The sequence below is a fragment of the Lolium rigidum genome, chromosome 2 (assembly GCF_022539505.1).
Source record: "Lolium rigidum isolate FL_2022 chromosome 2, APGP_CSIRO_Lrig_0.1, whole genome shotgun sequence".
NCBI lineage: Eukaryota > Viridiplantae > Streptophyta > Magnoliopsida > Poales > Poaceae > Lolium > Lolium rigidum.
The window spans coordinates 170,897,604-170,921,265 of NC_061509.1; the positions used below are offsets into that span (position 1 = coordinate 170,897,604).

The window sequence follows — 23,662 nt, forward strand, 5'->3', positions numbered from 1 at the left end:
TGAGGGAAGTAAAACCCAAATTTATTGATTCGACACAAGGGGAGGTAAAGAATACTTATAAGCCTTAACAAGCTGAGTTGTCAATTCAGCTGCACCTGGAAAAGCACTAGTAACGGGGGTGATGTGAAAGCAACGAGTAATATGAGAGCAATAGTAACAGTAACACAGCGACGGTAATAGTAACACGAGAGGCAATGGCACCGGAAAATAGTTGATACTACTTCCAATGACATATAGAACGAGTATATGATGATAAGAGATGGACCGGGGTTCCCAGCTATCTACACTAGTGGTAACTCTCCAATAACAAGTGTTGGGTGAACAAATTACAGTTGGGCAATTGATAGGATTGAAAGCATTAAGACAGAACATCAAGATTATTAATCATGTAGGCATATTTTCCATATATATTCATACGTGCTCGCAATGAGAAACTTGTATGACATCTTTTGTACTACCAGCCGGTGGCAGCCGGGTCTCAAGGGAATCTACTGGAAATTAAGGTACTCCTTTTAATAGAGCACCGGAGCAAAGCATTAACACTCCGTGAAAACATGTGATCCTCATATCTAAGCCATCCCCTCCAGTTATCCCTGTTCGTTGTCACTGCGGGGCCTCGGGTTCCGGACATAGACATGTGCAAACAACTTGTAGATACAATCTAAGCAATAATTATAGAGCTTAAATCTAAGATCATGCCACTCGTGCACTAGTGACAAGCATTAAACACAACAAGATTGCAGCAACAATAACTTCACAAACTTTATAGATAGACTAATCATAATGTAACAATCCATCGGATCCCAACAAACACAACACCGATTACATCGAGATGGATCTCAATCATGTAAGGCAGCTCATGAGATCATTGTATTGAAGTACATGGGAGAGAGAGTACCAACTAGCTACAGCTAGAACCCGTAGTCCATGGGGGAACTACTCACGGAGCATGATGGAGGCGGTGGCGTCGATGGAGAAGACTTCCGGGGGCACTTCCCCGTCCCGGCGGCGTGCCGGAACAGAGACTTCTATCCCCCGAAACGGAGTTTCGCGATGGCGGCGGCGCCCCTGGAGTCTTTCTGGAGTTTCGTCAATTGGTATCAGGTTTTTAGGTCGCGAGGGACTTTATAGGCGAAGAGGCGGCATCGGGGGAGCCATGGGGCTCCCTCCCCATAGGCTGGCGTGGCCAGGGGGCCACCCGCGCCGCCTTATGGTGTGGGGGTCCTCGGCCTCCTCTCCGGCTCCCCTTCGGTGTTCTGGTCCGTCTCGGTGAAATAAGATGTTTGGCTTTTGTTTCATCGAATTCCTAGAATATTGCCCGAACAGCCTTTCACGGAACCAAAAATAGCGAGAAAACGAGACCGACACTTCGGCATCTTGTTAATAGGTTAGTTCCGGAAAATGCATAAAAACATTATAAAGTGTGAGCAAAACATGTAGGTATTGTCATAAAACTAGCATGGAACATCGAAATTATAGATACGTTGGAGACGTATCAAGCATCCCCAAGCTTAGTTCCTACTCGCCCTCGAGTAGGTAAACGATAAAAAGAATAATTTCTGTAGTGACATGCCGCTTACATAATCTTGATCATACTATTGTAAAGCATATTAGATGAATGAAGTGACTCAAGGCAATGATCTATAGTTTGCTAACAAATAGATAACATATAGCAAAACTTTTCATGAATAGTACTTTCAAGACAAGCATCAAAAGTCTTGCATAAGAGTTAACTCATAAAGCAATAGATTCAAAGTAAAAGGCATTGAAGCAACACAAAGGAAGATTTAAGTTTCAGCAGTTGCTTTCAACTTTCAACATGCATATCTCATGGATAATTGTCAACACAAAGTAATATGATGAATGCAAATAAGCAAGTATGTAAGAATCAATGCACAGTTGACACAAGTGTTTGCTTCTAAGATGGAAGGAAGTAGGTAAGCTGACTCAACATAAAGTAGAAGAAAGGCCCTTCGCGAGAGGAAGCGAGGATTAAATCATGTGCTAGAGCTTTTTAAGTTTTGAAATAATATAGAGAGCATAAAAGTAAAGTTTTGAGAGGTGTTTGTTGTTGTCAACGAATGGTAGTGGGCACTCTAACTACCTTATCAACCAGACTTTCAAGAGCGGCTCCCATGAAGGACGTTATCTCTACCAGCAAGGTAGATCATCCCTCTTCTCTTTTGTTTACACATGTATTTTAGTTTTATTTATGGATGACACTCCTCCCAACCTTTTGCTTACACAAGCCATGGCTAACCGAATCCTCGGGTGCCTTCCAACATTCACATACCATGGAGGAGTGTCTATTTGCAAAATTAAGTTGCTTACTGATAGATCGGGGCAAAACATGTGAAGAGAATTATTAATGCAAGTTAATTAATTGGGGCTGGGCACCCCATTGCCAGCTCTTTTTGCAAAATTATTGGATAAGCGGATGAGCCACTAGTCCATTGGTGAAAGTCTGTCAGAAGTAAATGACAAGATCGAAAGATAAAACACCACATACTTCCTCATGAGATATAAAACATTGACACAAATAAGAGATAATAGCTTTTGAATTGCTTAAAGGTAGCACATGAGTATTTACTTGGAATGGCAGGAAATACCACATAGTAGGTAGATATGGTGGACACAAATGGCATAGGTTTTGGCTCAAGGTTTTGGATGCACGAGAAGCATTTCCTCTCAGTACAAGGCTTTGGCTAGCAAGGTTATTTGAAGCAAACACAAGTATGAACCGGTACAGCAAAACTTACGTAAGAACAAATTGCAAGCATTATAAGACTCTACACTGTCTTCCTTGTTGCTCAAACACTTTTACCAGAAAATATCTAGACCTTAGAGAGACCAATCATGCAAACCAAATTTCAACAAGCTCTACGGTAGTTCTCCACTAATAGGTTTAAACTACATGGTGCAAGAGCTTAAACATGATCTACTTGAGAGCTCAAAACAATTGTCAAGTATCAAATTATTCAAGACAATATGAAGCATTTTCTGTTTCCAACCAAATATCAATAAGTGCAGCGGTTTTCAACTCCGCCATGAACATTAAAATAAAGCTAAGAACACCAGTGTTCATATGAAAAAGCGGAGCGTGTCTCTCTCCCACACAAGGATTGCTAGGATCCGAATTTATTCAAACATAAAAATAAAAGCACACAGACGCTCCAAGTAAAGCACATATGATGTGACTGAATAAAAATATAGTTTCACTAGAAGTGACTCGATAAGTTGTTGATGAAGAAGGGGATGCCTTGGGCATCCCCAAGCTTAGACGCTTGAGTCTTCTTGAAATATGCAGGGATGAACCACGGGGGCATCCCCAAGCTTAGATTTTTCACTCTTCTTGATCATATATCATCCTCCTCTCTTGACCATTGAAAACTTCTGCCACACCAAACTTCTCATAAACTTCATTAGAGGGGTTAGTACTCAAAAAACTTTAATCCACTTTGGTTCTGTAGTGACACATTGCAAGAACTCAATAAAATATTAGCTACAGCTCTCCATGTCTAGAAAGCCTTGCTTAAAGTCCACAAGAGACAATGGAAAAAACAGAGACAGAATCTGTCAAAACAGAACAGCCAGTAAAGACGAATTTTTAGGAGGTACTTCCGTTGCTCAAATCAAAAAACTCAAAACTAATGAAAGTTGCGTACATATCTGAGGAACACGCATGAAAATTGGCAGATTTTTCTGAGTTTCCTACAGAGAGACCTACTCAAATTCGTGACAGATAGAACTCTGTTTCTGCGCAGAAATCCAAATCTAGCATCAACTTTCTATTAGAGACTTTACTTGGCACAACATTGCAATTAAATAAAGATAAGGAGAGGTTGCTACAGTAGTAACAACTTCCAAGACACAACAAAACAGTAGCAATATAAAAACATGGGTTATCTCCCAAGAAGTACTTTCTTTATAGCCATTAAGATGGGCTCAACAATTTTAATGATGCTCACATAAAGATGAGAGTTGAAGCAAAGAGAGCATCAAAAAGCAAGTATGAAACAAATTTAAATCTAACCCGCTTCCTATGCATAGGAATTTTGTACACAAATAAATTCATGAAGAACAAAGTGACAAGCATAGGAAGATAAAACAAGAGTAACTTCAAAATTTTCAGCATATAGAGAGGTGTTTTAGTACCATGAAAATTTCTACAACCATATTTTCCTCTCTCATAATAATTTTCAGTAGCTTCATGAACAAACTCAACAATATAACTATCACATAAAGCATGTTTTTCATGATCCACAAGCACATAATTTTTATCAAGCTCAAAAATAATAGGATCAAAACTTTCAAAACCACTTTTATCAATATAACAAGATGATTGATCAATCTCAAAAGATATGAGACTCCTAGATAAAGTCAAGACCTTTCCAATCCCATTTTCATTAGTGGTACAATTAATAATATCAAGTAACATAGGACCATCATCTAGAGATTTATCATAAGCATTTGCCAAGCAAAACTCTTTAGTACCATGCATTTCGACATCAGGCACAAACAAAGCATTATCATAAAATTTATCAAAATAGCATGGATTATCATAAATAACAGTAGCATAATTATTCTCACAAGTTTTACTCATAGGGAATATTTCAAGAGAATCCACAGGAACATAACATTCATCCTTCTTTGGTAAGCATGGAGGACAATCAAATAGTGTAAGAGATAAAGAGTTACTCTCATTAGAAGGTTGGCATGGGTAGCTAATCCATTCTTCCTCCTTTTGTTCATCACTCTCCTCTTCTTTTTCATCCAATGAGCTTTCAGGTTCATCAATTTCTTCTTCCACTGGTTCTGCAAATTGTGAGTGCATTCTTGTGCATTAATGAGTCTCTCTTTATAATCAATGATATAAGGATTATTGCTGTAACTTTCTATGCAAAAATTAAGGATATAAGAGACATAATCTTTAAGGTCCTTACAAACAACACAAGTTTCATAATTTTTAGACATGAAGGATTCTATTTCAGAAGCTCCCGTAAACAAAACAAATTGTTCTACTTCTTCGAACCCAAAATGAATATAGTTATTCCAATTATAGTTCTTAATTAAAACTTCCTCACTAAAGCCACATTGAAATTTAAGATGTTTAGTATCCTGTTTAGAGCAACAGTTTATATCATGGCGTTTAAGCAAGATTTTAGCAATTGTATTCAATTTTTCTATCACAACACTCATAACTTTACCCGTTCTTGATTCTCTATAATTCATATATATTTCAATAAGCTCCAAATAGGTTGTGGGTTCTCCCATAACAACAGTTTTTAATTTTTCGGTTTTTCAAATTTTTATGGATTTTTGGGTATATAAGAAAAATAAAAAAAAACAAAAAGAAACTAGACAAAAGTAAACTAAGCAAAACAATACTAGACAGAAATAAACTAAGCACAAATAAACTAGACAAAAGTAAACTAAGCACAACAAAATAAAATAAAAACAGAGAGAGAGGTAGAGTGTACTCCCCAGGTGAACTTATGAGTAGAGCTATGCCTCCCCGGCAATGGCGCCAGAAAATAGTCTTGATAACCCACAAGTATAGGGGATCGCAACAGTCTTCGAGGGAAGTAAAACCCAAATTTATTGATTCGACACAAGGGAAGGTAAAGAATACTTATAAGACTTAACAACTGAGTTGTCAATTCAACTGCACTGGAAAAGCACTAGTAACAGGGGTGATGTGAAAGCGACGAGTAATATGAGAGCAATAGTAACAGTAACACAGCAGCAGTAGCAGTAACATAGAGGCAATGACACCAGAAAATAGTTGATACTACTTCCAATGACATATAGAACGAGTATATGATGATAAGAGATGGACCGGGGTTCCCAGCTATCTACACTAGTGGTAACTCTCCAATAACAAGTGTTGGCTGAACAAATTACAGTTGGGCAATTGATAGGATTGAAAGCATTAAGACAGGACATCAAGATTATTAATCATGTAGGCATGTTTTCCATATATAGTCATACGTGCTCGCAATGAGAAACTTGTATAACATCTTTTGTACTACCAGCCGGTGGCAGCCGGGCCTCAAGGGAATCTACTGGAAATTAAGGTACTCCTTTTAATAGAGCACCGGAGCAAAGCATTAACACTCCGTGAAAACATGTGATCCTCATATCTAAGCCATCCCCTCCAGTTATCCCAGTTGCTGTCCCTCTGGGGCCTCGGGTTCCGGACATAGACATGTGCAAACAACTTGTAGATACAATCTAAGCAATAATTATAGAGCTTAAATCTAAGATCATGCCACTCGTGCACTAGTGACAAGCATTAAACACAACAAGATTGCAGCAACAATAACTTCACAAACTTTATAGATAGACTAATCATAATGTAACAATCCATCGGATCCCAACAAACACAACACCGATTACATCGGATGGATCTCAATCATGTAAGGCAGCTCATGAGATCATTGTATTGAAGTACATGGGAGAGAGAGTACCAACTAGCTACGGCTAGAACCCGTAGTCCATGGGGGAACTACTCACGGAGCATGATGGAGGCGGTGGCGTCGATGGAGAAGACTTCCGGGGGCACTTCCCCGTCCCGGCGACGTGCCGGAACAGAGACTTCTGTCCCCCGAAACGGAGTTTCGCGATGGCGGCGGCGCCCCTGGAGTCTTTCTGGAGTTTCGTCAATTGGTATCGGGTTTTTAGGTCGCGAGGGCTTTATAGGCGAAGAGGCAGCGTCGGGGGAGCCAGGGGGCTCCCTCCCCATAGGCTGGCGCGGCCAGGGGGCCACCCGCGCCACCTTATGGTGTGGGGGCCCTGGGCCTCCTCTCCGGCTCCCCTTCGGTGTTCTGGTCCGTCTCGGTGAAATAAGATGTTTGGCTTTTGTTTCGTCGAATTCCGAGAATATTGCCCGAACAGCCTTTCCGGAACCAAAAACAGCAGAAAACGAGAACCGGCACTTCGGCATCTTGTTAATAGGTTAGTTCCGGAAAATGCATAAAAACATTATAAAGTGTGAGCAAAACATGTAGGTATTGTCATAAAACTAGCATGGAACATCAGAAATTATAGATACGTTGGAGACGTATCACAAGCATGTGACTGGTTCACAAGGGATATCATATCACGGTACGAGTAAAGAGTACTTATCAGTAACGAGGTTGAACTAGGTATGGAGATACCGACGATCAAACTTCCGATAAGTAAAATATCGCGAGACAAAGGGAATTGTTATTTTATGTGAATGGTTCTTTCGATCACGAAGTCATCGTTGAATATGTGGGAGCTATTATGGATCTCCAGGTCCCGCTATTAGTTATTGATCGAAGAGGAGTCTTGATCATGTCCACATAGTTCTCGAACCGTAGGGTGACACACTTAAGGTTTGATGTCGTTTTAAGTAGATATGGAATAAGGAATAGAGTTTGAATTATGTTCAGAGTCTGGGATGGGATCCAGGACATCACGAGGAGTTCCGGAATGGTCTAGAGAATAAGATTCATATATAGGAAGTCACTTTCCAAGTTTGGAAATGATCCGGTGCATTTATGGAAGGCGCTAGAATGTTCTAGAACCTTCCGGAAGAAATCACCATGGAAGGTGGAGTCCCGGATGGACTCGACCAACCCTAGCTGGCCGACCATAGAGAAAGGAAAGGGAGGAGTCCCACTTCCCCTAGGTTTCACCAATATGGAAGTTTTCGAGTTGGACTCTTATTCGGATTTTGGGCAAACCCTAGGGGGTTCCACCTATATAATGACTGGAAAGGGAGGGGGCTGGACACCTCTTGAGCCGCACCACCAAGGGCACCCAAGGCCGGCGCCCAAGTGCCCCTCCTCTCTCCCAAACCCTAGCTACTCCCTCCTCCTCCTTCTCCCGCGGTGCTTACGGCGAAGCTGTGCCGGAGATCTCCACCACCACCGTCACCACACCGTCGTGCTGGCGGGATTCCGAGGAGGATCTACTACATCCGCTACCCGCTGGAACGGGAAGAAGGACGTCTTCATCAACACCGTACGTGTGACCGAGTGCGGAGGTGCTGCCCGATTGTGGCACCGTCAAGATCTTATACGCGCTTTTGAAAGCGGCAAGTGATCGACTACATCCACCACAAGATTTATCTCGTTAACGCTTAGCGATCTTCAAGGGTATGTTGATCTTCACCTCGTTGCTACCATTTGCTAGATTAGATCTTGGCTTGTTATTCGTTCTTGCGGTAGGAATTTTTTTGTTTTCTATGCTATGAATCCCTACAATCTCCACAACTTAATTGGAGGCCCTAAGAACACCACTAAGTCAACAAAATCGTCTAGGGCCCAAAGACCGAAGATGAACAAGCTCTAGGTACAAGTACCTATAGGAAATATCTCACGAACTTTTCACTTCCAGGTATCACCATGGAGATCTTAAACCGAGTCACCAACTGCAATGGCAAGTCATTCACTCTCGAATTCCGCCAAACCTACGAAAGCTATTGGGGGGAATAAGAGAGGAAGAACAATGGAGGAAAACACTAATTTCCTCCAAGATGTAGATCAGGGTTCTCATCACAAAGAGAGGGATTTGATTGGTGAAGATTTCGATCTAGATCTACTCTCTTTTCCCTCAAGAAGATGCATGCATTATAGAATGAATTGAGAGTTAGGGCAAGCTCTCAAGGCCAACAATGGAGGAGAGATACTAGTGAAGATGCCCCACCCACCCACGGGGAAGAAGGGGGACTTTTATTGCCCCCCGTGAAATCTAGCCGCCACAACCATTTAACACCAGATACTTTGGTCTGGAGGGCCGGAGACCCCGCCACTATACAGAACGTAACAAAGAGTTGAAAACGGAGAAAATAGGTCCGAAGTCTCTGGACCTGTAAAGATAGAAACAACTGAAACCGAAACGATCATAACTTGAGCATCTGGACTTTGATTTTGATGATATTTGGGCTCGTTTTAAAACTAGCAATGAGCTCTACAAGATCATGCAGAGAACCATATTATTCCAGAAAAGGGAGGATAACAACAAATGATGAAATGTTTGACCTCTCTATAAAGGACTAACCGGTAAAACCCCCAATATAAAATACACAAGAAGATTTCCGTAAGAAATCTGTTTTTGATGAACTAAAGCTTGTCATGAGAGTAATCAGAAGCTCTAAAACCTCGCAAGGGTAAGAACCAAATAACAATCAAGAAAGATGATGCAAATGATGCAGATGTTTGAGCTCTCTCCGAACGATACAATCAAGTTACTTAATCGATAGCCCCTCTTGATAGTACAACCATCTATCCTATAAACCGGTCCCACAACTAACACCACTGGACCAGTAAGAAAGAAATCCTATCAATAATAAACATTTGTCTTGAGCATATTCCACTTGAGCTTAATGATGATGATCTTGTCCACCCCAAGACGGACCATCCTTCTCAATTGCAATTGCTTGTATGAAGTCTTGCGAATTACTCACTGCTCATCTTGAACTTGCACTTTGACCTGATTAATCTTGAATCATTTCTTCATGATGTCTAGAAGATAAACATGAATGATCACACAATTCTTCCTCTTCTTCTTCTTCTTCTTCTTCTTCTTCTTCTTCTTCAAGACATACTCGTTACTGACTCAATCATCGCATGGCCAAACTTCTAATCACTCCTTGAATAACACCATGGTCATCACATGATCTTCTTCACTTTCTTGTTCTTTGAACCTTGATGACAACATATGATTCAAGCATTGTTTATAGACAAGTTATATAAATATAACTCAGTGCAAGCATTAGTCCATATAAATTATCATTAATTACCAAACCATACATAAGAGCATGGTCCAACATACAAGTCCGGCTGGGCCAAACTCGAACCTGAATTTCGAGCCTAAACGTCACGCCAGGTTAGGCTCGGGCTTACAAAATGCGTGATTTAGGTAAGAGTTGGGCTGGGCTTTTCCATGTTTAGGCTGGGCTCGGGCCGGACCGAGATGGGGCCTACATTTTTAGCTTTGGACTTTTTCAGGCGTGGGGCGTCCCTGGATCCTCTATAGGGCTTCTACAAGTGGTCCAACGCAAAAAAGGACCTGCCGAACTCTGCTCGGATGGTACTAGGGAGCACCAATTAACTCCCCCACAACGTGCCAACTAGCAATAAGAGCTGCTATAAATGATCCGGGCTGCACTGCACGACCCGCCGAGAGAGACTGTCGCTACCGCCCGTCGCAAAGCGTACATCAGCTACACCTACACGCCCCCGTCGTGTTTCTTTTCCGTTTCCGCCTCGGTTCTCGCTTCAGGCCCAACCCAACGCATTCACGCCATTGCCCCCAATCCCAAACCCTCGCTTCGTCCATCCCCACCCTCTCGCCCGGCGGCTGCTTCCCCATCCCCTCTCCGTCCACGGCGGGGAGCGCCGGATTCCGGCCGTAGTTCGGTACGCATTCTTTTCCAAGCGCAAAATGCTCTTTACTTATTTCTTTGCCCTGTTCGGCCCCGGTTATTCATCGCCGTGTACGCTTGATTTCCGTTTGACTGCGGCTGATTTCTGGGTGAAAAAACAGAATCGCGCGATTCTTGGGGTTTGGGCGTTGGCTGTTAGTTAGGCGAGGGTTTATCGGAGGTTTCGTGCCATCAATCTCGGCATGCACCGCTGCTTGCTGCTTGCTTGTGTTGGTTGGGGTTTTCAGAGACGAGGACCGGCCGCTGGATTCGGGAGATTTATTATGATGCGAAACTGTTTTCCCCCAGTTGCATGCGAGTAGGACGGTTGCGCCTTTCCAACGTGGGCAGAGTTCAGCGGTTTCCCTTTCTACTGCTCTCCCACCTCCACAGATTCTAGTCGGATCTTTCCCCTGGTGATTTGAGGTATAATTAATATCATGGATATGGAATGCGATTCCCCTTCTCGCGCGGCTTGTGTGCTGGTCTGATTGTGCAAGGAGTTGCGCAGTTTTGATACCAGCCCCCTCCGATTCCTTCTCACGGTTGTGTTACCGATGAAGACCTTTACCTCGCCTTTTTAACTCTTTTCGATGCCAGGCGCTTTTGAGTCTTTATTTATTAGATCTAATATAAGGAATCGAACCTAATAGTTTATATGCTGGGAGTTGTGGATGTACACCTCCACCACCCAGGTTCAAGTCGTTTTCAACCTGCGTCTAGGTGCCTATTTTTCTTAATTAAATTCAGAACTAGTTCTTTCTAGGTACCCATCATCATCACTCGTTACATCTAATTAGTGATGTACAAGTGGCCTTTGTTTGCAACATTTTGCAAAAATGGCCCTATATGTGAAATAGCTTCATAATTCATGATTGTTGCATGCTACTCCGCAAGGATTTTTTTTTGGCCCTGTTAAGTGTTATCGGAGGCCAGAGTCATGAGGATATCAACACTTTCCTTATGCTAGCACACTTGTCTACATTATGAAAGTATTACTGGACACAACCCACCACATCTGGTTGGCCCTTTTATTACTTGTAAATTACTCTCTGGGCAAATAATTGTACAAGATGCCATCAGAATTTTCCCTAGATTGTTGGTCCACAAATTCACAACCTGCAAATGGAAGTATTACAGATACTTATGACAATTAAAGAAATAGGTTTCAACTTTGATATATTTCTATCAGAAGTACCACCAGAAATTTCTGCATCACGTTCTTTAGCAGAGAAAATGGATTTTTTTTTTTGTACTTCTCCTCACCTTGTTCACATAAATGTAGAAGAATTTCTACACTTATGTATGTGGTGTGTATTATGTTGTTTTGTATCCTTCCTTGAATAATAATACAATTTCCCTGTATGTTAAAATGCATGGCCTTGAAATGCCCCTTGAAATGTCTCTCCTGATTGTTGTTTAGGTGCATCTTCCGTGTAGCAATGACCCAGTTAACTGGTGCTTGGATATGAAGTCCTACCTAGCCAGCTGCACACAAAAGAACCGACTTAACTAAGGTGCAATTACCATCTCTGCAAGGAAAGCTCTAAGGAGATTCTCTGTTCATGCGATCAGCATAAAATTTCCACCTCAGTTAGATAGTCACCCAACTAGATTGAGATATTATGGATTACAACGAAGCCTGCAAGGGATCATGTGAATGCGAAAAGTGTGAGACTGGCAAGATTGCAGAGGCAAACATGGAATTTTATGGATCTGAAGAAGAAGAAGGTGAGATCAGAGAGGTACATGAGCCACCTAGACGAGAAAGCCCTATCCAGAAAGTCACACCTGCCATTGTTGAACAGGAGCAGGTCTATATAAGGCAATCAGCTTCACCACCAAGAGCTTCTCATAAAGGAGAGAGTACAGGTACTGTGGTTTTGCAACAGCAATCTATGTATGGAGCAATCCACAAAGACATGTCTGCAAGCATTGTACACTCATTTGTGCAAGATGCAATTGAAAAGGAGCAGGTCAATATGAGGCCATCAACTTCACCTGAGAGAGGATCCTACCAAGGAAGGATCCCATGTATTGTTTTTGTGCAACAGTCGAAGTGTAGTGCAATCCCAGAGGACATGGCTGCAACTCCTAGCGCATCTTCTCAAGGGGTGGTTGAAGATGAGCCATCAACTTCAGCTCAAAGAGTTTCCCATATTGGAGAGACTGCAAGTACTGCTGTTGTGCAACAATCTAAGTATACTGCATCTGAGGGCCAGCATGTTGATATGAGGCAGCATAGAATACGTGAGAGCCACCGTCCAAGTTTTTCACCATCTGCGTGCAGTAGTGCAGAAGAAAGGCATAAGAAAAGGCAGGAAGGATGTTTTAGATACTCTGATTTCCGTTGGGTCTTGAAAATGATTGAGGAAGTTTGTTCAGAAAGGCTTAGGACACTATTGTCACGACAAAATAGAGATCGAAAGAACCTCAAAATTGCACAGAAAAAGTACGAGCTAGAATTCTTCCAGAAGCATATGCATTCTTATAAAGTCCGCCTTGCTCATGTTATGCCAACAATAAGTTACCGCAGAATGATGTTGCCGAAGCTACATTTCAGTATTTTGCGCAACAGATTCCATAAACATATGAAATCTCAGCTGATAAAATTTGTGAAACAACAAATACGTGACAGAAACAAGGAGAATAGAATAAAAGCGCGGTGGATATTTGAGGCCAAAGCTGGCTACCTTAAGAAATTGTTCTATGTGACTTCCTTGGCATATGGTAAATTCAAGTTGGAGAAACTGAAATGCCGTATGACTGACTATTTGGATGGTGAAGAGCATCTCAAGTATTTCAACATGCAATCTCTAACTACCCAAATTGAAGCAATTGCTTCTAATAAAGAATCTGAATCTATCTTTACCAGCGATGTTACTGAGCCCATTCTAGAAAACTCACCAGCATTGCTTGAAACAAATGGACCTACAAAGCTCGGGTTTTCAGTCGGTGTAGCAGAAGATATGACCACCTTAGAAAGCAGGTCTTCTCTGTCCACCCGTGCTCCCACCATGGAGTTTGGTGAGAAAAATGGGACACAAACTTCATTCTCGGCTGCAGCACAAAACCAGGGTGGAAATTTGGAGAGACCCTATGCTTGCCAGCTTGGCATGAGTGCAGTACTAGAGCCTGCTAAGGCAGTGACAACAGGTAAGCCAAGTGATGTTTCTGAGCCTATTGAAGAACACTCACCATTGCTGCTCGTAACAAATGGAGCTACACAGCTTGAGTTTTCAGTCGATGTATCAGAAGAAATGGTTACTTTAGAAAGCAGTTCTTCTCAGTTAACCGGTGCACCAGGAATGGAGTTTGGTGAAAATGTCGGGACACAAATTGCCTTCTCAGAAGCAGCACAAACCGTGGGTGAAAACATGGAGAGTCCCTGTGCTTCTCGGTGTGTCACGAGTTCAACATCTGAGCTTACTGTCACAGTGAGCAATGATACAGAAAATGCTGCCCAGATTTCTAGAGAAAAACGAAGGCGCATAAGTTCAGGCAATGATGTCTCAGAAGGTACATGTTGCATGTCACGGAGAAAATTTGGTGAAAAAGATGGGATACATAGCGCCTTATCACCAGCAACACAAAATGAGGGGAGAGACATGGAGAGATCCTGTGCTTCTGACTCTGACAAGGATGCAACGCTAGAATCTGCTATGACAGAGAACACTGATTCAGAAAATACTCTGGATGGTTCTAATGAAAAGCAAACACGCATAAGTTCAGGCAATAATGTTTCAGAAGTTCCATCTTCTAGGTCACAGATAAAATTCAAGCCTACGTCGAACCCTTGCAGAACAACATTGCATCAAGAGGTATTTTAGCTTTTAGCTTTTAGTTTTTTGTTTTACTGAACTGTTTTCGTAACAATTAATTCTTATATTCGGCTGCTGACAATAGGAAAGCTTATGATGATAAGATAAATAGACATTAACAAGAACAAGCTAGTTATTAGGAAGGATAAACAGTGAGGAAGAGGCTTCTTGTTTGTTTTACGCTGGAGGATCATATGTTGAGTTTACAAGTAGTTCAACCGTGATTGCAAGGATATCAATAAATATTCACAAGCATTGTTAGATTACATCTCAATTTAGTTGTAATTTTTTTCCACTGGTCTGTAGATGAAGGTATAAGAAATATTAATAGTGTCTTGTGGTTATTACTAGTGGCAGCTTATATAACTTGACATCCCTGGCAATATTTCTCTGCAGGAACCTAGAGCTGCAAGGCCATCTCCACCTTTAGTTACTAATAGTCAAATATTTCAAGCTGAGGATACAGGTGGCGAGGAAGTACCTAGTGGTCATTTATCTACCTCTTCCCAAGTTACTGACGAGCCAAACATGCGCTCTAATGCCCAAAGTGTGATGAACCAGCTTCATTGTGGTTCAACTTCCCAGGCTGCTAGTCGTCCATATCAACCAACTGGTGGGAATACTTATTCAGCAAGAACTGAGGTTGGCAGTCTAGGGGCATCACATGTTCTAGCATCAAACACTCAGCTGCCAACAGGCTCCACTTCTGGACAATTTCTGGCTGAAGATGGGTCTGAATCAAATCCATTTACAATTGAGTTGAGTCGATTACAAAAGCTGCATGATCTGATAGCAAAGAGACATCAAGAGAAGGTTACTTTCTTGAATTGCTCTTCTACTTCTGTATTTTGTCTTATTTCAGTTACACCCTATTTAGGTGTTACTCATCAATCTCTGCTTGTGTTTCACCAGCGAGAACAACTTATTTTGGCACGTCAAGTAGAGATAGCTCAAGCTAAAAAGAAGTATGAAGAGCTGTTGTATAATTCAGATGTGGAAGTATTACAGCGAAGGAGAGAACTTAAGATAACGAGTGAGAAAATTTACAAACAGCAGATACTGGCTGAGGTATTACAGGTTATATATAAGGCCTCTGCTAAAGTTGTTCCAGACAGTACAAGAGGTATATTAATTTCCTACATGCTAACTCTGCTTTATATTAATATAGAGTTACTACCTTGACATTATATACTATCATTAGTTAATTTTGTATCAATTACTTGAAGGAGTTAATTATTATCTAATATAGATGGGGACGCATAAATAAATTGTTTGAATTATACTCATTAGCATTTAGTTGTTTTCATTCTGGCTTCCCGACATTATATTAGCAATTAGCTTTTCCTTGTATTTATTATATACTGAGTATAACCGCATGCCTGTGCAATATTTTTACTATTGGGAAATTTGTGAATCTCCAGAGATTGGCAATTCAATCTCTGTTGTTACCCCATTTCCCCGTGACATTTTCCTCATTAACCACATATCAATGATACATGGGTGGGAAATTGGCAGTGCCATTCTTGGGAGTGGCGAAATCCAACCTTTTCCTTCATTGCGCTGAACAAGTTCTTACCTTTTGTCACTCCTGCAATTGTGATATACATTGTGAAGTTTCTGGCGAAGTTTGTATATGGCATGACTAGTTATCGTGGGCCATTTGATCTGCACAGCAGTGGTACAAAATTTCACATTTGAGGGGATTCCAATCTGCCCTTTCTTAGAATCAGCTTGAAACTACTAGGGACTAGAGATCATTTTTGTGCTTGGCAAGTTTATTGGCTCAAACTAGTTTGGGCCCATCTTACAATTCAGCCAGTCTTGGACATCTTGTAATTTGGTGTTTTATGCACAGCTGTATATGCTGCCCATTCTAGAAGCCCTTAATATGAGGTTTTCTTTGCATGACTATGACTGTGATAAGAAGGTATAATAAGTTCATTAGCAGCAAAGGATTTCCTTGAAAATATGCATTTCCTTGTGGTATCGTGTTTGTCCTAGTAAACTATTTAACATGCTATCTTGATATGGCAAATGTATAACAGATTATTATAGCTCTCGACATAAAGTTCACTGTCACAACAACAAAAACAACAACATCAAAGCAAGTTGGGGTAGGCTAAATATGAAAAGGGCGCTTTGGGCATCATAGTGACTTCTGAAAACATTTTAATATTACTACTTCCACTCTTTTAGATATACTAGTGAATATGCCCGTGCGTTGCACCAGGACATACATATTTAATTTATACAACTGGTTTCCTATATGTGTAAAATTCAACAAGGAAAGTTGTTAGGCTTACCACAAGCATTCACGAAGATAAAAGCAACTATACATGAATAAATTGACACAATCAATAGCAGCAAAGCATGAGGGCACTCCGCTCTCTCAGTTTCCTCATCCACATCAAAATCCCCATCATCTTCTTCCCACACCCAGCTACTGGGCACTCCACTCCTCCCCTTTTCATGTTGCAGCTTTCCTCTGCCTCTGAATCGCGCGCGGTGTTGACGATGCCCAGGCGGCCACTTTTCTTCCCTGTGTCGTCACACCCATAGTAGCCATGTTTCTGATACGATGGGGTCGAGGGACGGGAATGAGGGACGAGAGTCGAAGGCTGACAAAAATAGGGAATGAACGGGGTATGGATCTCTAATATGTTCGGTTCATCGGTGGTACGTGACTCCGACAGTCCGGGAACGACAACTCCGGAAAGATACGGGGGTCGAGCAGCTATAAATCGAGGGAAAAAAATCGAACTTGGCCTATAGGACATAAATGTTGGTTCGAGACTTCTGGTTGAACCTATATGGGGCCTTGATGGCCATACTAAGGGCCTGTTTGTTTAGGCTTTTTCTGGCTTTCCAGTAGAAAAAGCCACCCAAACAAACCAAACAGTGCGGCTGCACTGTAGGCTTTGCCGAAGCCATCTAGCAAAATAGGCATACACGAAAAAGCACGTCTGGAGGTGCTTCGGGTGGCTTCCCGCAGCTTTGCCACTTAAACTCGAAGCGGTATAAAACATTGCCCCCATTGTTTAGCTTATTTACAAGCATTTGCCATCGCGACCATGCGTGCAGACACAGCCTTCCCCGACCCGTCCCGTACTTCTCATGTGCGTCAACAGCAATCGATCGATTAATACACGCACTAGGCTACACCGGACCAGACATCTGTACGTTGTGTTTGCTAGCTGATTTAGAAAATTAACCGAGCTGGTGAATAGAATATAGCCACTGGTCTCCATTCTTTTTCCAATTCGTACGTGTTCTCCCGCTGGGGCCTAATACAATTATTGTTAGGTTCAGGAATAGCATACGAATATACATTAGGCCCTTAGTACTCGTGATGGTTTATTGTGGTTAGATCAACAATATATCATGTATAAATAACAACCAATCAGTAAATTCAGTGTGATGGCATGGATATGCATTTTTGACAAAAGCTATATCTGATGAATTATTTGGTACACTTGAATCAGCAAAATATACATGTACTCCGAACTATGAGGGTAGTTTAGAGAATTCTCAGTATACAGCTAGACAGCCAGCCAGATTGCCAAACAATGAAACTCAGAACAGCAGCTTTACCTGCACAGCAGCTTTCTCTGCACAGCCAGCCAGCCACAGCCCAAACAAACATGCCCTAAGCCCACGAATATAAGACTCGATCCCCTTTTGACGCTGCAGCCGCCTAAAAATCTTGCATGAATCCTTCTCGTTCCTTGGCTGCGGGAGTCGCGTTCCCAGTACTGAATCGCCTCGTCCCGCACACCGTCCCTGACTCCCGATCCGGGAGGATGATTCCGGGTCAGGGAACGGCCCACCGTACCGCGTTTCCGGCTACTATGGTCACACCTTCCTCCAGGCACATCTCCTCGAAGGATCCATGTGGTTATGTACCTGAATGTTGTGTTTGTATTCAGCGTCATCGTCACTATTTTCAGACAAACCAACCATCATAGCCGTAGCATTAAGAGAAATTATTGACTTAATTTCGGCGTTATAATGGATTAAACCTGGAAATTATCAGCCTAAGACGACCGGAAAGCTCCAGTAAATCTTCAATTGTCTATCTTTCTGCACACATATGCAAAAGTAAAATTACCAGTTATTCTTGTTATCTTTTGCTTCTTTAAAATTTACATGATTGGAGATTGGTTTCTAGGCTCATCAATGGCCCAAATTTAATTATGTGTACCAAAAAATGCATGATGGGTAATAAGAATTGAATGCTTAGAGAATTCTCACCGTAGCAATCTAAGGTCCAGCATCATGTGCATTACTTGAGTTTGTTTCTTTGTTCACTGTATTCAGTTTTCCACATGTCTCGCGAGAGAGTGCACTGCCATGGGAACTGTGTCCCAGCAACACAGTCAAGAATGAGCTGGACAAAGCTCGTATAGCTCAGTTGCAAGCATTAACACAAACACAAGCTATGAAGTGGAGGTTAGCTACACACCTCCTCCCTGGCCGCGTACTACACCAGGCACAGCGCTCTGTTGTCAGCATCAACGTCCTCCTGTGCAGAACCACCTCGGCACCTTGCCTTTCGGAGGCCATCGCGCGGGGACTTCTGCTGATGTAGGACAACAAATTGAACCTGTATCAGGGTGAATCCTTGACGCCGCATCTCCTGCAGCTCCAGCTCTGCCGAATCTACAGCCGCTTTTCCCATAGCCTCACGGCCGCTGGATCCTCAATCCCCAAGGACATTGGCTCCCCCTTCGCAATAGTACACCAATCGCGTGCTCATGGTGGGCACGTGATGGTTGGTGGGTGGCTCGTGGTGGTCTTGGAAATATGGTCGCGGGCCTATGGGTGCGCTTCGAGGCGACGCCATTCCTGTTCCTCTCCTTCAGCGCCACCAGACTTGGCCTCCATCAGGTCACCACCTCGCTGACCTCGCCTCTGGTCGCGACAGGGGGAGGGATCGTCGGGGAAAACGGACCAGCCAACAGCGGAGCTATATCTGTTCGGACGGGGTGAACGGTGCGAAACGTTTTCAACTTAAGCGGTGTCATCAAGTCTAATTACAATTGAAAAGCAGGGGTATTTTTAAGTTGGATGACCAAGGATGAAACCCTTTTGCTTTTATTATTAGGCATATATTAATTTGGCCTGTTGGAGCTATAAATGAAAATGGTTTTAGACGCTCCAATATCATTCTGGACCACCCATTCCTTTTAATCTGAGGATCGAGATTGATTATGATGTCCTATTGTCCTCTAGGAGGTAGGTCAACCATGTCTATTAAAAGGAATTTTGTCTTTGTTATTTAAGTGTAACAAATAGGGAAAACACACATTAGGAAAGTAATACTGCTATCTATTTTCACTTATCGCGGTAAGTGAAAGTTTTTCTTTTGGAGAATCAAAGAAAGGAAATTACGAGCAACTATTTAGATCAGATATACTCTCATGTGCTTATGTTTGGCATTATGTTTGGACTGTTGTGTCCCTACAAACATTTGGTAGTATGTGAAGAAAATAAAATAATCTTGTATTGAATGACAACTTCGCTTGAAAAATATGACCACCCATTATTTATTATTAAATACAAGTCTGTTTTCCCTATATATCAACCATGTCACCCAAAAGTACCTTGCAGGCAGTAGCTTAGATCTTGACATGTATGAGAAAAAAATATTTCAGTGTGTGGCAGTGGCCGCGGTGCAGGATATATAGATGAGAAAACTGACATAAGCCAATTTATCTGCATACATTTTATTCAGCATATTTTGATATTCAGTGGTTCAGATTGATCCATTACTCTTGCTGAAGTGTATATGTGGATTGCATTAGCCCTTTCCATCAGTTCGGACTTTAGGCTGCGTTGACTAATACATGAAGCTTGACATGGTACCAGGGTCTCTCGAGCTTAAAATTGTTGTTTTCCCTTCTGTGCCCACATATAGGCCTCTTGAGCCATACCTGAGACTTTTCTATCCGCATGTTGACTTTCTCTTCTTCTGTCACATGTGAGAGGAGTTGTTGAAGTGTATATGTGGATTGCCTAGCCCTTCCCATTGGTTTGGGCTTTTGGTTGCGTTGGCTAGTGCATGAAGCTTGACAACTCTTTACCTCGGAGGCATCTCCCAGAGGTCTATGATTTTTGTTAGTGTGGCAGTGTGCGGTAGACTTAATGAGGATAAAGGATAAAGGATGAATCCATCTCTTATGCTAAATACCATCTCTTTACACTATCCAACATAGAGATCATTACATCTCATAGTCATCATCCAATTAAACTTGCATAATCCTAATAAAGTGGGGTGTACTGTATTAATTACTTGGCCTATATAAGACACGATCCATTGGGATGTACTCTCTCTGTTCCAAGATAATTGAAAGTTCTAGATTTATCCTAAGTCAAACTAGTTCAAGTTTTACCAAATTTATAGTAATATATATGGATATCTAGGACACCTATTTAGTATTATTAGATTCTGCATTAAATTTTCAAACTATATAGATTGGATATTGTAAGTGTTGACATTTTTTTTTTTTAAATTGGTCAAGCTTAGAAAAGTTTGACTTAGGACAAAACTAGAACTTCAATTATTTTGGAACGGAGGAAGCAAGTATCTAAGTGACATGGCAAGCTTAAATATGGTACTGGCCTTAGTTGTAAGTTGGAGTGTCTTAAAAGTACTCATAAGTAAGTATTTTAGCATTTAGCTGATAATAAATTAGATAGGCTGCATAGCACAAAATGTTAATAAGCTTGAAGTCTATCTAATTTACCTATACTTCTTGCCAACTGGCCACACTCATCACATAAAATAATATTTTGTCCGTCCTATCAAACCGCAGCATGCTCATACTTTGTATTTTGCATGTTCACTAACATATTTACTTGTCCAATGTGCACTCATGCTGATGTATTCTTTCATGTCTCAGGTGCAGCCCAGAAAACAACAAGAGAGCCTAACCGGTCATCAGACCAGCATACTTTCCAGTTTACTGCCCCTGTTTCAGCCCCTGCATCAGCATCCATATACCAGTCACCGCAATTGCCCATACAAGCATCAACAGATGCCGCCCTCAGGCAGCATCGTGTGACCGGGCAACACACTTATATGGACCCTACGGGCAGATCCACTGCTAATCTGATGAATTATCCAAGTGGTGGCATGGGACTTGCATACCGCAGATAAGCATAAACCGGAAGCGTATGATGATTGCTCGCAGTGCCTGATTGCTCGCCTCTGCTCCTTTTTAAATTTTCTGCCAGCATCTGTTCTTTGTGGTTTGGCCATGAGCTTGGAGAAACAGCCGCATCAGTCGGTGCTCTCCGAAGAAATCATCATACACTAAGTGATCTGCTGTGCTCAGTTGTATGTATGCATGAGCCAGAGCTTCCTTCTGAGTCTTGCTTAGTGAGAAGTAAACCTGGCATTTGTTCAGTTAGTATACTAATCTGTAGCTGGTAACAAATTCATGTCAGTTCATGTTAAACTCTGCATTCTGAAAACCCCTTGCCACTGCAGCTGCTTCCATGGTTCTGCTCCGAAAATTTTGCTGCTGGGCATTCTCGTTCCACTTCGTTTAATCTTCATGGAAGATCTGCTGTGCATTTTTTTTTAATTCCTGAGTACTGCTAGTGCTAGGTTCAGTAGGCATGGCTTCCGGCACTATATGAATTCAGCAATACTTTCATACTTGGCACTTGATTCAGCAACTTTAGTACACCCAGGACACAGGAATCAGTCTCAGTTTGATATCCAAGCTGTCTTATCTCGTTAGGGTGCATTGACGCCACCCAGCCTAGCGAACCAATCGCTGTTGGTTGCATCAATGACGACATGGGCAGACTGAAAGATCACGGATGTCAAGTTGGTAACTTGCACTGCACCGGAGCATTAACCAGAGGTGATAAGTTGTCATGTTGCTCAAATCTCATAAACGGGAGCACAGTGATTCCATATCGACTTCCATGGACCATGCCAACCTGACCTGGATATACTCCTGCGGTCCTGTTTTCTTTCTATTTCTGGTATAGATTATTGAATCTCGGATTCCTTTTTTAAGGCATTCTCGTGCTAGCTCTTGCTGTCCACTGATGACCTGATGAGTGATGGCAGTCTGACAACGTAACTTCCAGAGATCTATTTTCTTATTCACGTCTCGGATCATGCAGTGGGATCGCCAATTATGTACCACCTGGATTTTTCTTAGAACATTTACCTAGCTACACCTTGTTTTAAGTAAATTATATACTGTACTATTACCTCAGTCCATAAAAGAATGTCGCAAGTTTGTCTAAATTTAGAGGTATTTAAACACCCACTAGTGAAAAGTGTTGAGATACATTTAAATTTCGACAAATCTCCAACAAACGAAGGGAGTACTGCACCTAGATAAAACGGTATATTTCCGTAAATTGCAGGGGGTAGATGGGCAATTAATGGGCTGACCACTGTACCCACTGGGGTAGCAGCGCAATGGGTGTGAAAATACAGTGGACCGCTTAAATCTGTAGCTGGCTCAAAATTAAATTCAGCCAATGGCCCAAAACCGAGCATGACCTGAGTCGTTTAAGGTTTTTTTTTGGAGGGATCGAGCCGTTTAAGTTCTTGTTGGCGTGTGCGACGGAGACAAGCATAGTACCCCGGACCTTAACTGACGCAACACAAAAGCAGAGAGACATAGTATATGGTTGTGTCAATTGATTTAGGCCGAATGGAATCTATACTTCTTATAAAACAAAATCTTATAAAGTGTAATTAATATTTGTCTATCTCAACATGCAAGCTATCCACATCCTCTCTTCCCTTAGCTAATCATATCCACCTCATCCCACCAATAGTTCTTATTTATTATCTATCTCTACATGCAAGATATTCATATTATCTATTTTTAACCATTAAACTAGCAATGTCATCTTTTGTTTTCAGCTCGATTGATAATATCACATCCTCCTATTATACCATTATATAGTTAAGTCATGTGCAACTTAAACACCGAAATAGTTTGACAATGGAAAGAACTCTTTGTGAATTAAACTCAATGTTAATTATGTGCTCTTATATGAAACCACATATGACGTTTTTAAAAACATGCGGCAATATGCATGCATTTTTCATGCAAGCCATCAATATCATTTGGTTCTTTACCTTATCTAAATCAATCATGTACACCTCTGAAATATAATCATCTTTAAATTTTCAAATACCTACCCATTTCATGGCTATTAAATTTAGTGTCTCAACTTCTATGGTCAACCAAATATTGCATATTCTATAAACCAAGTTTTATGTGTTTTATTAGATTTCTTAAAGAGATATCTGCTGCAACGCGCGGGGTATTATTCTAGTACCAATAACAGTCGTTACTCGTTCAGTGTGGCTGTACAAGTCGGTGTTGTTTGCGTCTCGTGAATTGAGGATTTCCTACTACTCTTCGATATCTTGGCCTATCTTGCCTGTTAGTGTCTCGTTCTC

At 41.6% G+C, this 23,662-nt stretch overlaps 1 protein-coding gene and 1 long non-coding RNA gene across 2 annotated transcripts; both read left to right on the plus strand.

Annotated features, from left to right (window-relative positions):
- Positions 1–10,306: 10,306 nt before the first annotated feature.
- On the plus strand, positions 10,307–14,226 carry LOC124690302. Its single transcript, XM_047223701.1, has 2 exons — positions 10,307–10,391; positions 11,820–14,226. Exon 2 carries the CDS (start codon positions 12,022–12,024, stop codon positions 14,224–14,226), a length of 2,205 nt encoding a protein of 734 aa, XP_047079657.1. The 5' UTR covers positions 10,307–10,391; positions 11,820–12,021.
- Positions 14,227–14,772: 546 nt separating this feature from the next.
- Positions 14,773–21,151, plus strand: LOC124687690. Its single transcript, XR_006998279.1, has 3 exons — positions 14,773–15,030; positions 15,130–15,340; positions 21,120–21,151. It is a non-coding gene; the product is annotated as an uncharacterized LOC124687690 (long non-coding RNA).
- The last annotated feature ends 2,511 nt before the right edge of the window (positions 21,152–23,662 follow it).

Coding starts and splice junctions, on each gene's coding strand:
- LOC124690302 (XM_047223701.1), top strand. CDS start 12,022: ATGGATTACAACGAAGCCTGCAAGGGATCATGTGAATGCGAAAAGTGT.